This window comes from Trematomus bernacchii, unplaced genomic scaffold, assembly GCF_902827165.1.
Source record: "Trematomus bernacchii unplaced genomic scaffold, fTreBer1.1, whole genome shotgun sequence".
Taxonomy (NCBI): domain Eukaryota; kingdom Metazoa; phylum Chordata; class Actinopteri; order Perciformes; family Nototheniidae; genus Trematomus; species Trematomus bernacchii.
The window spans coordinates 2,811,884-2,831,014 of record NW_022987710.1 but is presented as its reverse complement, the minus strand read 5'-3'; the positions used below and the strand labels follow the sequence as shown (position 1 = coordinate 2,831,014).

General features: G+C 42.9%; 1 protein-coding gene across 5 annotated transcripts in view; it reads left to right on the top strand.

Moving 5' to 3' along the window:
* The window catches only part of nadsyn1 (NAD synthetase 1), an 86,797-nt gene that overhangs the window by 15,892 nt on the left and 51,774 nt on the right, over positions 1 to 19,131 (top strand). For all 5 annotated transcript variants that reach the window (XM_034141000.1, XM_034141002.1, XM_034140998.1 and 2 more), the window contains exons 2-5: positions 8,798 to 8,858; positions 9,001 to 9,117; positions 9,714 to 9,767; positions 9,874 to 9,963. In XM_034141000.1, the coding sequence (XP_033996891.1) occupies positions 8,798 to 8,858; positions 9,001 to 9,117; positions 9,714 to 9,767; positions 9,874 to 9,963 (322 nt within the window). The remainder of the gene's footprint in view (positions 1 to 8,797; positions 8,859 to 9,000; positions 9,118 to 9,713; positions 9,768 to 9,873; positions 9,964 to 19,131) is intronic.

The window sequence follows — 19,131 nt, the reverse complement described above, 5'->3', positions numbered from 1 at the left end:
TGTGTGTGTGTGTGTGTGTGTGTGTGTGTGTGTGTGTGTGTGTCCCGTGTGTGTGTGTGTGTGTGTGTCACGTGTGTGTGTGTGTGTGTGTGTCACGTGTGTGACGTGTGTGTATGAGGGGTTTTTGCATATGTCTGTAAATTATTTTGGTTTCAGGTGTGTGTGTGTGTGAGCAGGCTCGGATTGGCCATCGGGAGTCAGATGCGCCGGTGAAGATGGCCGCATTGTCTTTGTGCTCCTCTCCAACTTTGCCCATTTTCGTATTTTGTACATATTTCTTTTACTTTTGCCGTTTTACTTTTAACATGGTTCGCAACATGCTAGCCGACCGCACCTACTCTGCCATACAATATAGCAGAGAGGAACTTTTCCAATTGCGAAACTTCGTGGACAATATTAACCCTCCGACAGACAATGGAGATTCACCATGGCTACCTGTTGCTGTTCTACCTGAGAGACGCAAGAAGAAGACAAAGCGAGGATGCCGGGCCGGGTTGCTGGTCAGACTGAGAAAACGTGAGAATCGGCCCCCTCTTCCGAGTATTCTTCTGGCTAATGTTCAATCCATTGAAAATAAGCTAGATGAACTCAGAAGCCGGATTGCTTTTCAACGGGACATTAAGAACTGTAACGTCTTAATTCTCACTGAGACTTGGCTCAACCCCGCTATCCCGGACTCCGCTATTGTCCCTGACGGATTCTCTATTTTTCGTCAGGACCGGACTGCAAACTCGGGGAAAAGTAAGGGAGGCGGTGTGTGTGTAATGACTAACAACAACTGGTGCTCAGATGTGAAGATTATTTCATCGGACTGTTCCGCACAGCTAGAGCACCTCATGATCTCATGTCGGGCCTTCCATCTGCCGAGGGAATTCACATCTGTTGTGATAACAGCAGTGTATATCCCGCCGCAGCCACTCGCCGACAACAACACGGCACTCGATCAGCTGTTTGGGTTTATTGATAAAACCCAGACTTCACGGCCAGATGCGGCGTTCGTTGTGGCCGGAGATTTCAACACCGCCAACATGAAGAAGGTTTTGCCAAAATATTACCAACACATCAACTTCCCGACGCGCGGGGGGAAACATACTGGACCATGTTTATTCCCCTTTCCGGAATGGATATAAGGCTCTCCCTCGCCCTCCCTTCGGCAAATCAGACCATATCTCACTACTGTTGTTGCCTGCTTACAAGCAGAAACTTAAAAGGGACAGACCGATAACAAGGACAGTACAACGATGGAGCGAGGAGTCAGATTCAGCACTGCAGGATTGCTTTGCATCTACGGATTGGAGTGTGTTTGAGGACAATAACATCAACACACACACGGACACTGTCATCTGCTACATTGGGAAATGCATCGATGACGTGGTACCGAAGGTTTCTGTACGGACATTCCCAAATCAAAAGCCCTGGGTAAACGGTGAGGTGCGCGGCAAACTGAAAGCGCGCACTCTCGCGCACACAGCGGGAGATTTGGAGGAGTACAGGAAGTCTAGGTATGATCTCCGGAGAGCAATAAAAAATGCAAAGAGACAGTACAAAGAGAAGGTGGAATCTGACTTCAAAGGCTGTAACACTAGGAATATGTGGGCGGGACTAAGGACAATGACTGACTACAAAGGAGCAGCGGGGGGGTGCTGCGGGAGTGTCTGCGTGCGCATCTCTCCCAGATGAGCTAAACAGTTTTTTTGCACGCTTTGAGAGCAGCCAGGCTGTGGAGGTACAGAGGGACCAGGAGCTACACTGCCCTTTTGTTTTAAATAGGGCAGATGTGTGTAAATCCTTTAAAAGGGTTAACCCACACAAGGCTCCTGGACCTGATGGCATCCCTGGCCGTGTTCTCAGGGTGTGTGCAGTTCAGCTGGCAGAGGTGTTCACAGACATCTTCAACAGGTCCCTGCTGCAGTCTGTAGTCCCCACATGTCTTAAACACTCCACCATCATTCCTGTCCCCAAAAAGACAATCATCACCTGCCCCAACGACTACCGCCCAGTAGCACTCACCTCCATCATAATGAAGTGCTTTGAGCGGTTAGTCAAATTATTCATCACCTCCTCCCTCCCTGAATCTCTGGACCCCCTGCAGTTTGCCTACAGAGCAAACAGGTCCACAGACGACGCCATAGCCCTCACCCTCCACACTGCCCTCTCACACCTGGACCCGAAGAACAGGAACACATATGTGAGAATGCTGTTCATTGACTACAGTTCAGCATTCAACACCATTGTGCCCTCCAAGCTGGCCATCAAGCTCAGAGACCTCGGGCTCAACAGCGCCCTCTGCGACTGGATCCTGAACTTCCTGACGGGCAGACCCCAGGCAGTGCGGGTGGGAAACATCACATCCTCCACCCTGATTCTTAACACCGGTGCCCCTCAAGGCTGCGTGCTCAGCCCTCTCCTCTACTCCCTGTTCACCCACGACTGCGTGGCCACACACAGCTCCAACACCATCGTGAAGTTTGCTGATGACACGACCGTCATCGGCCAGATCATAGACGATGACGAGACGGCATACAGAGAGGAGGTCGAAAACCTGACATCTTGGTGCCAGGAGAACAACCTCCATCTCAACATCAGCAAAACAAAGGAGCTGATTGTGGATTACAGGAAGCAGCAGGGAGAGGGACACGCCCCCATCGCCATCAATGGGACTACGGTGGAGAGAGTCAAAAGCTTCAGGTTCCTTGGGGTCCACATCACTGAGGACCTGACATGGTCTCTTCACACCACCACCATCACCAAGAAAGCTCGACAGCGGCTTTTCTTCCTCCGCAGGCTGAGGAGGTTCAAAATGGATTCCAGGATACTCTGCAACTTCTACAGGTGCACGATAGAGAGTATCCTCACTGGCAGCATGACGGCCTGGTACGGCAGCTGCACCGACCTCGATCGTAAGGCTTTACAGAGGGTGGTGAAAACTGCACAGCACATCACCAGGACGGAGCTGCCATCCATGGAGGACCTTTACTCCCAGCGGCTCAGGAAGAAATCACTACGGATTATCAAAGACCCCCATCACCCCAGCCACAAACTGTTCTTTCTGTTGCCGTCTGGCAGACGTTACCGCAGCATCCGGGCAAGGACAAGAAGATTCGGAGACAGTTTCTTCCCGCGGGCAGTGAGACTGTTAAAAAATTGAACTGTTGAAACAACTTCAAACATTCAACTGCTACTCAGTAGTATGTATCTAATACCTAATATATATATATCATTCCAATAACTTGTATATAGACTCATACTGCACTATTCCACATCATAACTTTATTTCATTTTTATAACTATTATTATTTTTGTATTGCTCTTGCTCTTATTGTTATTATGTTATGTTATTATGTTGCATTGTTGGAGAAGCCTGTGACATAAGATTTTCAACTGCATAATTACTCTGTAGCTATGTCAGATTGACAATAAAGAACCTTGAACCTTGGGAGATTCTGGACTTTTCCCGGTGGGCCGCTGCTGTTGGTGGGCTGCTGCCTTCGGTGGGCCGCTGGCTCTGGCATAGGTGGGCCGTGGACTTTCACTGCGCCGGTACCGCAGCGGTGCTGTAAAAGTCCACCGCCATTGCGAGTCTCCGGCTGTAACAGTCCACTACCGCCCGCGAGGACCCAGGTTCGATTCCGGCCGGAGGTCCAAAAAATGTATTAAAAAAGAAAAAAAAAAAAAATCTTGCGTCCATTCGCGACATCACATCTCTGCGCCCCACCACTTTGAGAAACGCTGGTCTACAGGCACTGTGTAAATTATATATATAGAATAATTATGATGATGAATGCATTTTTTTACCACTAAAATACAGCAACACATCTTTGATTCATGTCGTTTATAACTAGAATATTACAATTATCATTAACTTTGTCTGTACAATAATTCCTGTCCAGGAAATATGCCCAAATCAACAAAAACTGCGAGCCGGCATGCAAGACGCTCCGCTTCTGAAACGCTCCGCTTCTGAAACGCGCCCGGTAGGGTTTGACGCTGTAGGAGGTCGGAACAAAACCGCGGCGCAGACGGACCCGGTGGAATCCCAGGGATAGGGACCATCTACAAATGACTTTTCAATTACACAACAACAATGTTCTTTTAAATAAATCGACAGCTTTCCGATCGTGTGAATATGAAACAAATCCACTGAAGAGCATACATTTGTTGAACACACCTATTTTTATTGCATTTTAATACTTTAAATATTTTATATTAATATTTTTTATGGGAAAATGAATATATTGCTTCAATAACTTCCAGGTGACCTAATCACTCAAAATCAGTGCTGGATCAAATAACTACACTGGCTGCATAGGACACACCTATTTGTATAGCATTTTAATACTCTAATATTTTTATATTAAAGGTCCCATGACATGCTTTTCCGGTTATGTAGCTTTTTATGCATGCAAACGGTCTGCAGAGTCAAAAACCAAATGGACCAATCCGTGGAGCTCCTCACACACACACACTCACTCAGCCTTATCTTTTCTCAGCCGCGCTGCTCCGCGGAGTTTCGCCGGAACACACACTCACTCAGCCTTATCTTTTCTCAGGCTGGAACCAGGAAATGACACCAGTAATACAGCTCACACTGTCCGCTCCTCAAGCCTCAAAGTGCGGAGCAGCGAGCCCCGCAACGTCCCGCCAACACGGCACCCAGACCCCACGCAGCATTCTCATCTGTTTGTCATTACTGGTGTCATTTTCTGGTTGCTAACAAAGGCCATTGTAACACATAATCACTGATGTTCTGCTGTAACGGTGGTGGACTCATCAGATCAGGGTGGGCGAGCTGACCAATCAGAGCACAGTGGGCTCATAGGGAGGGGTGGGCAGGAGCTCCAACAAGCCGTTTAGGACAGAGAGTGAATACACGTACTATACAGAGATGCTGTATGAGAAACCAATGTGATTTTGGAACATTGAACAATGTAAATATATTCTAGTCGACCTCAACAATGGAATTATGATCAGTAGAAATTGCCATGTCATGGGACCTTTAACAGTTTGCAAGAGCGCAGGTACTTCCTTTCAAGCAAAACAGGGGCAAACTAACTTAGCGGGAGTGTTTACGTGTTCGGCGTAATGACGTACAGCATCCTCGACAACTGTAGTCCTGTTCAGCCACTTGTTAACAAACATCGTTTTTCAGACACGAAAACTCTTCAAAACACACCAGTGGGGTCACTCACTGCTGATGTATTTAATGTCGTAGAACAAAACGTGATCCGTCTCTTAAATTTGTGTCAACCACAGACCTTATTTCCAGCTATTTTCCACATTCCTATGGAGAAATCCCATTGACTCTGAGACGAGGGAACCGGTAGTGGTAAAATGCTGACTCACTTCCGCGTTTTAGGACTCGTCGCTACACCACTCTATTGTGTAAAGACTAGTATTCAATTCAGAAAGTTATTTTTGAGTGATTACGTCACATGACGTGGAAGTTATTGAAGAAATATGCTAATTTGTCCATCAAAAATATTAATATAACATATTTACAGTATTACAATGCAATACAAATAGGTGTGTCCTATGCAGCCAGTGTAGTTATTTGGTCCAGCACTGCTTTTGAGTGATTAGGTCACATGACCTAGAAGTTATTGAAGAAATATGCAAATGTTTCCATCAAAATATTAATATAAAATATTTAGAGTATTACAATGCAATACAAAGAGATGTGTCCTATGCAGCAAGTGTAGTTATTTGATCCAGCACTGATTTTGAGTGATTAGGTCACATGACCTGAAAGTTATTGAAGAAATAAGCAAATGTTTCCATCAAAAATATTAATATAAAATATTTAGACGGTGAAAATGCAATAAAAAGAGGTGTGTCCTATGCAGCAAGTGTAGTTATTTGGTCCATAGTTGTGACCTAATCATGTGAGTGATTAGGTCACATGTGAGTGATTAGGTCACATGACATGGAAGTTATTGAAGAAATATGCTAATTCTTCCATCAAAATATTAATAAAACATATTTAAAGTATTAAAATGCAATAACATGCAATAAAAAGAGGTGTTCAACAAATGTATGCTCTAGAGTAGATTTGCTTCACATTCACACGATCGGGAAGCTGTCGATTTATTAACCTGTTAACCTGTTAAGCCCGAGAGGTCCCTGCGGGGTGTTTTTTCACGAAACTGTGTCTCAGGGCTTCTTAATATTTAAAAACCTATTAACCTGTTCCACTCTGAGCCTGTTTTTCAGGTCTCAGGCTCGAAAATGACATTCCCAGAACAAATGACCATATCTTCCCTTCTAAAAGGGTTAAATTAATAATCTTTTCTCAAAGTAATGATAAACCTGTGAGTTGGATGTAGAAGTGTCAGAATCAATATAAATGTTTTTTATTTTAAAGAAAATTCAGATTTTACATAGTAAAAAACTGTAAATTATAGTGTCCGTCCAAAAATTATTTTTTACAGATAGTGAAAACTACCCTTGGATGATGGGTTAGTAGACTAAAAGCTTTAGGAATCCAAAGTACAACATATAATAAGTACCCTGTATCAAGATTGATGCAAAACAAGTGAAATTTGACCTTTTTAGAGAGATTTAGCCAAAAACTGGGCCATCTGGGGTCATTTGGGTGGATTTGACCTATCTCTGGCCCCCCTTGCTCGATCTGGTTGGTTGACATACCCTTGTGACCGTTAGAGCCAATAGAATCGAAGGAGGATACTCACATAGACACACATTGTAAAGAAAAAATGTTGCCGCTTCGCGTGTGGAAAGCGAAACTAAACTGGAGGAATGTCTCCTTCTGGAGTTTGGAAACTAAAACGCAGTTGTATTGCTTATGGATTATCAGAAATAATTTCAAAGAAGGCACAGACACATAGGATGAACCTATGGATTAACTGCAGCATCATTTTTTTATCGTTTTAATGCCATTGAAGACCACTTTTGACCAAGGTAAGCCATATTTACATGTTTAGCTTCTTGGCTCCACATGTGATGATGTACGCTTTCGTTGATAGCGTCGCGAATGTTTATCACTGAGTGTTGAGGTGGGCACCGTTAGATTCAGTGTCTCCAGGACACCAAAAAATAGTGTTTGGTTGTGCATCTAGGATAAGTAATAAGGGAGTTCTGAGTGAGTTTATGTGCCTTTGTCGGTCCCGTTTTTTCGATCGAGGCTAATTCAGAGGCTGAGTGCTAGCATTGTGGGTTTTTTTTTGAAAAAAAAAATAAAAAGATCAGTTAGCTGAGTTTCTTCCCGTTACATGGATATAACACATTCATAGTTTTATTCAATATTAAGATTCCTTAGACGTTGTTTCCTGCAAATGACGCGTTTATCCGCCCGGTACCGGGGGGAAGGCGTGAAACAGGTTAATGTGTCATACCCATTTAACGGGAAGAAACTCAGCTAACTGACGATATGTACAATTTTTACCGAAACAAAACACAAGTCTCACAAGAAGTGTCTAAATGAGCCCTGAGCGGAAAAATGCTAACGCATTTAGCACAGAACTCAAGGTAAAAATACCCTTATTACTTATCGTAACTGCACATACAATATATCAGATTAAAGAGAGATTTCACAGATTCTATAGGTATTAGTATCATCACTGAGCGACCAGAACTCGCGACAGGGGAAGCAAACACAGACATCACAACACGTAGCATTACGGAGCATTCACGGGAGATCGTCTCACCTTAGCTGTTATTCTGATCAAAAGTCGTGTTCAATGGCATTAAAACGATAAAAACGCTGCTGAAGGTTAATCCAATGGTTAATCCAATGTGTCTGTGTCACTTTGAAATGATTACTGATAATCCATCATTCCATTTTTATGTCAAAAACGGAGATTTCATATTAGCTGCTAATGATAGCCACCAGAGTGTATCGCAGCTTCCGGTTCCAGGGCATTCTGGCTGCGCATCACTCATTCACCAATGGGTAATGTTTAGATGGATTTTAGGAACTTCCCCTCGATTCTATTGGCTCTAACGGTTAAAAAGAGCTGTCAATCATCAAAATCGAACGAGGGGGGCCAGAGATATGGAAAATGAACCCAAATGACCCCAGAAGTGTTTTCTTTTTTCTAAATCTCTCTATAAAGGTCAAATGTCACTTGTTTTGCATCCATCTTGATACAGGGTACTTATTATATGTTATTCCTAAAGCTTTTAGTCTACTATCCCATCATTCAAGGGTGGTCTTTACTATTCACCAGTTTTTACTAGTTACTGGTGAAGCCATTTTGGCGAGCTTGTTTTGCCGCGGACAGAGAAAAGTGTCATGTATTTTACGTCATGTGATTGGCTCTCCCGATCGGCATTTATAGAGAGCACCGATCGATTGGCAGAGAGTGAATATCAGCCGATATCGATCGGCGGCCGATCGATCGGAGCATCCCTACCGCCCAGCACTACCATGTATCTCTACAAGTCATAGAGATTTTGAATGACAGCCCTACATTCAGCCATACACATACAGTGGCAATGTGACCTAGCTCAGAACTAGCAATCCCTCCTCCCCAGGTCTGGGTAAGGTCATGGGGCCGGCATCGTCACAGCTTCTTCTAAACTCCAAAAACAACGTTTCCTGATGATCTCCTCACAAACTTGCCCTGTCCATCCAGAATTAAACATCATTATTATTATTTCTGCCTTTGCTGCTTTAGCTGCTTTACATACCCCTGTTACATAGTTTCTCCCCCACTGTTTGATTGTGACCTATTTATGGGTCACTCCCAATCCTCCTAATTCATGTAATATCTGTTGCATATACAGAATCAGTACATCTCATTTACTCTTGCTGTGTTCTGTCTGTGTCTCTCTGCAGGTATTGAGATTGCTAAAGCTCATGGAGCCAAATACAGACTTGGCCCAGAACTGGAGATATGGTATGAATATCCATGATGTGATGATCAGACAAGCATCCATAGTTTTCACTGATAGCAGTTTCCATACTGAAATACCAGCACTAAACCAGTTTCAGCTTTACTTTTCTCACATCTGTTTTCTGATTTACTACATGTTTTACAGTGGTTACGGCTGTGCAGACCACTTCTATGAGTCGGACACGTTGCTTCACAGCTTTCAGGTTCTGAGGAAGCTTCTAGAATCTCCCATCACCCAGGACATCATCTGTGACGTGGGGATGTGGGTATCACCTGCCAGCAGTCAGACAAACCTAATGTGGTCCTATCCAAACAGTGTCACATTGTTTTGTGTGGATTATTTTCATAATCCCATAAATCATGTAAGGTGTAGAAAAGGGCTTCATAATTAATCAAAATATTATCAAAATTGCAATCTTCAAATTGCAGGAAGCACAATATTTTTTAAACTGTAATTATGTATTTAAAATGAAAAAGATTTTGCAGTGTCATGAAGCTGCCTAAAATCGTATTCTGCGGTGTTTACAACACATATCTGTTGCTACAGATTCTTAAGAGAACCACACCATGATCAAATAAATATATTTTTCAATGATGATGGGAATATTGGTGCAAACATAATCAATCCCTGCTGTGATTCCAAATCTTTTCAGTTTTTAATCAGTATTTGATTTTTTTTTTTAAATCAGTCATTATTCCTGGTTGAGAGGATTGTCCGGAACCAGGGACACTCTTAACATCTGCAGCCCCGATTTCTGATTTCAAACTAACAGGACAAGTTTTCAGTTGTTACCATAAAGAATTCTCCCTTTGTGTGGCTGGAAGTCTGGTTTGGTGACAGCACTGTGTTCCCCTCAGGCCCATCATGCATCACAACGTGCGCTACAACTGCCGGGTCCTGTTCCTCAACAGGTACGTCAGCACAGCACTCTCATGAGACATGTTGTTTGTGTTCTGTTTGTATGCATTTATGTAACTTTACTTGGCATATACAGTATATGTATTCTATGACCTGCAGAAAGATACTGCTGATCAGACCTAAAATGCTGATGGCCAACCACGGGCTGTACAGAGAGATCCGCTGGTTCTCCCACTGGAACCAGTCAAGGTCGGTCCCCACTGCCCTTCTCATCTCTCTGTCATTATGATATATCTTGATATTGAATGTATTGGTCAACTTGAGTCGTGTCTCACATAATGAGTAAGCTGTATGTGATGTGTAACAATACTGTCTTGAAGAAATAATTCTTACTAACTAACTAACTTAACTTTTGGGGAAATCTGTTCGCTTGCAATGTTATTTAATCAATTAAGGAGAAACAATAGCTTTAGATTGGCTTAGCACAGAGACTGATACTTTAGGGAAACACTTAGCCCCTAAAGGTTTAATAGTTACAAAGATACTCCTTCGTAAGACCAAGTGGCAAACTCTGGGGCAGAGCCGGGAGGCCAATAAGGAAGTGCCTCAAACTGCAGTTCATCTATTGGCCGATAGGGGATGACTGCAGAAAGGAGCAATTTCCATAGACCCCCATGTTAAAATGCCCAACTTTACAGCAGAAATAAACATGTTTCTACCCCTGGATGCAATACAAATTATTATGGATATAGTTAGATTCCACCTTCATGATTATGGATTGGTGAGTGAATTGTTTTATAACGCAACCCTTTTAGTTATATTAGGTCTTCAAGTGTTTGCATAAATTAGGGCATGGTCACCTTGAGTGACAGGTCTCTGCAGTCACTGCTGCTTCTAGATTTCTGTCTCTCTGCTAGTAGCTCCGTTAGCTCAGTAAGCTCCAGGATGCTACAGGGCCTCAGCTGCGAGGCTGATGCGGGGAACACAACTTGAACTCGTTGATGTGTTTGCTGTGTTGGTGCCTGGTGGAGTATTCTAGTTAGATTCCCCCTTCATGACAACGGGACTGCCGCTCCTAGCTCCTCTGTCTCTCTACTAGCAGCTCCGTGCTACAGGGGCTTTGCCTGCTCAGTTCATCCGGAGAACATAACTTGAACTCGGCCGTGTTTGTTGTGTTGCTGCCTGGTGGAGTACATGTCATGCAAATATCGGACTTATCTTATGGCTCTGCGGTTAAAACAGACCGTCCCTGAATGCAGTTTCTTCGGTAAGTGAAATTCAAGCACTGAATTGGTCTTTTTATTCAGCTAAGCTACATCTGTGCTAACGATGCTATCCGTAGCATACAAGTTAAAACATATTAGAGAAGTGTAAAACATTAAGAAGGATTATACTGTAGAACAAACGGCTTCTGTGTGAGGTTGGTAAAATAAGGTCATCCTCGTACATTAGTTAGTTTGCTAGTTAGGTAACTGTATGCATTGTTATTGTTGATTTAAATTCGCTATGCTCGACGATGCAGACAGCTAGCGTCACAGTAGTGTTGAAGACCAGCGTACTGTATATGAGATTAACCTCACTATAAGATCTGTGTATCTTAAAAATATGAATCTCACATTTCCAGATGGTTCCAGGAATAACGTTAACGTAGATTTTGCAATATGGTTTGTTGAGCTGGAGTTGATTATTGAAGCTTACTGGTTAACGTTCATCATATTAAACGAACAAACCCAAACGTTGTTGTTTGTATTAATATTATTACCAATACTTACTAAGCATTTTATTATCATTACACTGGAGAAACCGACTTATTGTGGCAGCAGAACGTGAACATGTAACTTAATGCCTGCATTTAAGGACGATAGAGTAGTCAATGCTTTAGGGACAAGGCAATGATTTGTTTAAATATTAGATATGACGTTATTTGTGCTTCTGTGACAATTAATCTTATTCATTGCATTACATTTGTTAAAGATGTTTGTATTTTACCCTTACTGTAGGTGTGTGTTACAAATGAATGTGAATATGGCATAGGACATATATTTCCTTTGACTGTCTTGTGAAAAACTATTCCAAAGTAACAGTAAAATAAAAAGGACCCCAACTATACAATAATAAACAATCCAACTGATAAGATACAGTAAGGGCTGTGATATTCAGCACTTTTTTTTAAGGATAATCAAAAAGATTAGGACATGACGTTTGCATGTAAAAAAGTCTGTGACCAACACATTGTTACTTTACTATCTGTTTATTTAAAGTTTCCAGGTGATGCAGACAGACCAGAGGATGCTGACCACGAAAGACAGACCTATTCCTAACATCAGTGAAATTCAGCATGGACTCAAAGGTACAAAGACCCCTTTCATACTGTACAAAGAATCGAGAAACGTTCTGGTTTAAATAGATAAAGTAACAACTATAATACACTGATATACATGCCAATAAACATGATTAAATACTGACACATCAGGGAAGTGGAGTGTTCCTTCCTTGCAAAAAGTTACATTTAGATTTTAACAAGCAACATGATTTTTTTGTCAGCTTTCACATGTCAATGTATTTAAGGCAATTATTATTTTACTTTGTGAAAATGACTACCATTTGTCTCTACTTAGTCTGTAAAAACGTAGTAAAAGTGGTTCTTGCAGTGAGACAACCGAACAGCATGATTCTACATTTACACTAAGTTCTGATAACAGTTGAATATTATTTTAATAATAACTTATATTTTAATGTTGATTAACTGCAGACTGTTCATTCATAATCTGATTATCTTTGAAGTACAAAGTGATGAATTTCAAAAGCACATTCAAATAATTTTGTATTTATTTCTACAGCCCTCGAACGCACCTCTTTCATAAATAACACACTTACTCTGCAATAATGTCATATGTTTTATGTTTCTTGTCATTTCTGTTAGGAAAGGACATACCTGAAGGACACAACTGCCTCACCGTTTTCTCCGAGGGGCAAGAAGAAAATGAAAAGCTGATATGAGATTAAAGACCAATACAAGACATTCACTAGGAAACTACACTTTTATTGTGAACAGAAAGATCTGCACACTGAATAGTGTGTAGTCAAACAGGACCATCATTTGTTTGTGACAGCTGTGCCCAGTATGGGCTCACAGATGCAGTTAGGTGGTTTCTTCATCAGGCCTGGTCCTCCTCCATCAGGCCTGGTCCTCCTCCCAGAGAAAGACCGCTCCACCTCAGTCCTCTCCAGCCAAACCCACAGACAGGACATCCGTCACACTGAGGTTTCTCCCAAAGTCTCTGCAGCTCTCTGGACACCACGCTGTCTCAATTGATCCACACTGTGAATATGAGAGGGGAAAATGTGTGTAATAAATGCTTTAGCCAATAAGAAATATGAAGTTAACTGTAAGGAGTGGCTCAGTTTTTTTTAAAGGGGACCTATCATGCAAAATGCACTTTTGTACGTCTTTTATACATGAATATGTGTCCCCGGTGTTCCAGGGAACTCACCAAGTGTCAGAAAACACAACCCTCTCTATTTTCCTCCATACCCAAATCTTTAAAAAATGGGTGTACAACGAGCGGATACAGATTTCCATCCGAACTGACGTGTCCATCCGAGGTGACATCGGCGGACCCACAGAAAGTTGCTATCAGAAACAATGCCTGACGTGTTTTGGACGTCTTTGTTTACATTAGCAAGCCTCGCTAACACTCAGAGCTAACCTGTACTGAAGAGCACATTTGTTTAAAAAGCATGAAATAAAAAAAGAATTCACCTTGTGATAAACCTGCAAGAGAAAAAGCATTTGAGCTCCATACTATTTTAGAAATAATCCTTGACGTGTGTAGGAGCCAATTCATACTGTGGGTATAAAGGTAGGAACCTATGTTTGTGGTTAGAGGTTCCGCCGGAAGGCCATACAGTTTTTGACCACACACGGACCACACACGGAGAACACACACACACACGGGATTACAAACATTTGCAAAAGGTATTGTGTGAACCGTAATATCGTGTATGGTGAATGATAGAAAGAAGCAAGTTAAATGGAAACCAGTGAAAAAGGAAATAAATGGACTGTCTCGAACTGGAAATTTTGTTTCTGACTTTTATTCAGCAGCAAACTTTGTGTGTGTCAATTACGCCAACATAGCGGATCCCCAAAGGCTTAAAGCGTTTTATCACAACCAAATTTAACTTAATCTCCGGTAGAATTCTGATCAGGCATTAGCTTCGCCTCCTCTTGTTTATTTTTTTCAAGCTAAGATAAGAGAGAGATAAGATAGTACTTTATTGATCCCAAATTGGGAAATTTGCGTTTCTCTAATGGCACATTTCCACTACACGGTCGGCCTCGGCCACGCTCGGTACGGCTCGGTACGGCTTGGCCTTAACAGGGCCGACTCACTTCATGCTGCGCTTCCATTACAGTTTAGGAACTGGGGTAGTTACTATAGTAACGCAGTGTAGGCGGAGCCGTGACGTCATCTTCAATGAGAACTCCAGAAACACAACACAGCCGTTAGCTGTTAGCACTCAGAGCTCACAGCTCCTTATATATGTTCAGAAACTCGACAAAAGTTAAACAAGTACACACCACAGACTGCCTGTGTCATGGTGAATACAGTCGCTGCTTTATTTATGTCTGTATAGGCCGTTGTTGTGAGTGTGGACGGTCGGAGCATATACTGCGTTAGCTTAGCCAATCTCCACCTAGAAAAACACGCATTTTAAAAGGTTTTTCGCCTGCCGTCTGTCTGCAGACTTGACAAAGCATTCATTCATGGTTTTTACTAACCGGTATCAGTATGTTGTTACTTTGGCATCATTTTGAAACGTGTATTACAATTAAATCACGGTAAAATATGTCCATCTTGTTGTAGTTGTAGCCCCCTTGCCAGCGCTCCTCTCTCTAGTTTAGCATACTCAGCCCGACTCAGCCCTGTTTGTTGGCCTCGATAGAACCACAATTTTCTCGGGCCAGAAAAGACGTGAAAAAGTGGCCCCGGGCCGGGCCAGAACTAGGCCTAGTGGAAAGGCAACCAAAAACGTGCACGGCACGACACGGCACGCTTAAAGCGAGCTCCGCGCTGTAGTGGAACTGCGCCATAACAGGGCTTCAAAAGAGGGGTTTGAGCAGTATGAGGCATGGCTACAATGGGTGATCTGTTTGGTATTTTGAAAAAAAAACTTCAGACATGTTTTATATAGGTATGGCCCTACAATATATATTTCAAATATAGCATGATAGGTCCACTTTAAGTAACAGCAAAAAATCAATAACTAAAATCATGCACATATTTTTAATCTTTGCTGGATCCACTGTTGAATTTACCACAAGATATATATTTTAGAAACCTGAAGGCATTTTAAGATTTGTATGCAAGTATTATCCCAAAAACTCAATACCTTAGATTATTATTGAAAGTTTTGCTGAATAGTTTCATGTTAACTTACCTTAAAGTGGACCTATCATGCTATATTTAAATTATATATTGTAGGGCCATACCTATATAAGGTATATTTATACGTTTCTGTTTTCAAAATACCAAACAGATCATGAATTTTAGCCATGCCTCATTTCGCTCTATGTGCTGTTTGCTGTCTACGGGTCTGATTCTGCTGACCACGCCCCCCTGCAGAAGAGGTGAGCCGTGCTCTGATCAGCTGCTGGGCTGTCAGAAGAGGGGGAGAAAAAGAGATCTCCGTCCTCCGTGTTTTATTATTAGGGCCTGAGCACGAAGTGTGCGAAGACCTATTGTTTTCCGTGTGGGTATTATTCTTATTCTTCATAGCTCTGCGCTTTAAAGCTGTTTTTGAGGGGGTTCCCACACTATTCACGTAGCGACATTTGGCAACGCCGCCAGGACGGGTGAAAAATGTTACATTCTGGATTCCATGGTTGCAAAATTTCCGACATGCTCGCTAGCGCCACCTGTGAAAACATAAGTTTTTGAAAAATGTACATAGTCGCCGCGTAACTCGGATGGACCTGAAATTTTGCACACTTATCCGGGTGGAGCAGCCCTACATATTATCCTCTCATATCCCTAAGCTCCGCCTACTTTTTTTTTTTCTTCAAATTAGCATAATGTGAAAAACAGTGAAATATTAACTACAATTTCAATTTTTTGCTTTTCAACACCAAACTTAGTGTACAGCATCAGTGGAGGGTCAGACACACTACCGTAGAACATGAGCACGACGTGTGGAAAAATGTGCCCGACATCAATCGCAACGTATTAGCAAAAAGTTGTGGTTTAGACATAAATGCTCCTAATTCATCCGCAATGTATCCAAATATCACAGATTTCGGTGGAAAGGTTCAGTCTGTCTTGGGGAATAGGCACAAAAAAGCATGTTCATTTTGGACAATAGGGGGCGCCAAAAGCACAACAAATTTATACCTGAAGATCCGATAGACGAAATAAATATATTTTGTCATACACATACTGGCAGGATGAGTATCAACTGAGATTTAAAGGGGCGCAACCAATGACGGAAGTGGGCGTGACCTATTCAGCTTTATGTCGAAATCGAAGGGTTAAAAACACTTACCGACCCATAGGTAGCGGGAAAATATAGTTACGGCCTTTAAACTCGGAACACACGTCACAGACCACGGCCTCCTCCAGACTGTCCAAAAACATTGTGCGTTTTTGCAAATACGGCTCAGTAGCGCCCCCTATTGTGCGGTAGTCACATATACTTTCTCTGAGCGACCCGAGTCTTGGCACAGACATGCCTCATGGAATTGCCGACATATTTCAAAATGGCTTCCATTAGCCCCTCCCCCCATAAAGTCGGCCATTTTGGAAAATGTGCGTTTTAGGCGCTTTTGGAAACTACTCGTAGGGAAATGATCGGAAAAATTCCAATCCAGCACAAGTTCAGCCCATATCCAATGTGATGCTAAATTGCGAATGAATAGTCGACCGCTCAAACAGGGTGCTCGTAAGCTAACGGAGAATGTGCCATGTTCGACGATTTAAATGGCACAAATTCGCTAAAATGAGCTTCGGACGTGAAACTTGGGACACACGTCACCGCCCACGACCTTTTCCAGACTGTACAATAAAATCGTGCGTTTTGTGAAATCAGCTCAGTAGCGCCCCCTATTGTGCGGTATTCACATATAGTTTCTCCCAACTACCCGAATGTTGGCACAGACTTTCCTCATGGAATTGCGGACATATTTCAAAATGGCTTCCATTAGCCCCTCCCCCCATAAAGTCGGCCATTTTGGAAAATGTGCGTTTTAAGCGCATTTTTGCGAACTCCTCCTAGGGAAATGATCGGAAAAATTCAATTCCAGCACAAGTTCAGCCCATATCCAATGTGATGCTAAATTGCTAATGAATAGTCGACCGCTCAAACGGGGTGCTCGTTAGCTAACGGAGAATGTGCCATGTTCGACGATTTCAATGGCACAAATTCGCTAAAATGAGCTTCGGACGTGAAACTTGGGACACACGTCACCGCCCACGACCTTTTCCAGACTGTACAATAAAATCGTGCGTTTTGTGAAATCAGCTCAGTAGCGCCCCCTATTGTGCGGTATTCACATATAGTTTCTCCCAACTACCCGAATGTTGGCACAGACTTTCCTCATGGAATTGCGGACATATTTCAAAATGGCTTCCATTAGCCCCTCCCCCCATAAAGTCGGCCATTTTGGAAAATGTGCGTTTTAAGCGCATTTTTGCGAACTCCTCCTAGGGAAATGATCGGAAAAATTCAATTCCAGCACAAGTTCAGCCCATATCCAATGTGATGCTAAATTGCTAATGAATAGTCGACCGCTCAAACGGGGTGCTCGTTAGCTAACGGAGAATGTGCCATGTTCGACGATTTCAATGGCACAAATTCGCTAAAATGAGCTTCGGACGTGAAACTTGGGACACACGTCACCGCCCACCACCTTTTCCAGACTGTACAATAAAATCGTACGTTTTGTGAAATCAGCTCAGTAGCGCCCCCTATTGTGCGGTATTCACATATAGTTTCTCACAACTACCCGAATGTTGGCACAGACGTTCCTCATGGAATTGCGGGCATATTTCCAAATGGCTTCCATTAGCCCCGCCCCCCAGAAAGTCGGCCATTTTCAGAAGTGGCCGTTATTCATGCATTTTAACCACATTTTTGCTCACACCTCCTAGGGAAATGATCGGGAAAATTCCAGTCCAGGACACGTTCAGCCCATATCCAACATCATGCTAAATGGCGAATAAAATAGTTGCTAGCTCAATCGGGGCGGACGTTAGCTAACAGAGAATGTACCATTTTTGACGAGGATTAGGGTTAGGGTTAGGTTTAGGTTTAGGGTTAGGGTTAGGGGTTAGTCACTCATCGCATATAGTTTTCCCCATATTCATGACACGCTGTATACACATTGCTATTATCATGGCACACATTTTTCAAAAGCCGTTTCATTAGCCCCGCCCCCCAGAAAAATGGCAATTTGGAAAGATGGCCGTTTTTCATGCATTTTCTGCACATTTTTGCACACTGCTCTTAGGGAAATGATCGGACAAATTCCAGTCAAGGACAAATTATGCCCATATCCAACATCATGCTGAATTGGGAATGAAGTAGTTGCTAGCTCAATCGGGGCGGTCGTAAGCTAACAGAGAAGATACCATTTTTGACCATTTACACTATTTGGTTTCATGCAAAATATCAACTGTTTATTTGGAGATGTCTACTAAAGCATACAAATACAGTGTGTAATGTCGGCCTGTTACTTATATTACTGAGTGATATATATTATACACACTCTTCTGTTTTCTGCACTGGCCTCAGCAGCTGTTGTCGCTGTAAATGTCGGCTCACAATTAAAGCAGTTGAATTAAAAATATACATGGCCTAATATCCAGAGGAGATGCGTTTCTTGAGTAAATAAACGGTAAAGGCCAGAAAGTCTGCACAACCCACTGCACCACGTATCACGGTTACTGCTCCTCCAGACAGCCTCGGCGATAATCGATCCTCGACGAACCTTTACAGAAATTCCATTTCCTTCCAGGCGGCGCGCCCACATCCGTTTCCGGGTCGCTGCCGGAGGACCTGGGACTCCGGGCCGCAAACATTTGACAAACGGCTCATTTCGGCGGACTCGCGCGCTACCGCTGGACGCCGGGACGACCGGCGACACTCCCCTTCGGAGGCGAAGGCCCGCCCACAACTGCGTGCACGTCTGTGACCGCAGTTTTAATATAGAGTCGTTATTCATTTGTTTTTAAAGCTCAATAAATAACAAAGAAGACCTTTGACCGGCACTTTTCTAATTTTGTCCGGAAGATTTAAACTTTAACGGACATCTTGACCGGCGAAAGTAACTGAAACTGAAACTCTGCCGCACGGTCCCCTGGTTCCTTGGAAGAGGCGGAGAGGTGGGTGTTTGTCATCTGCTGGTGGACTAACCGG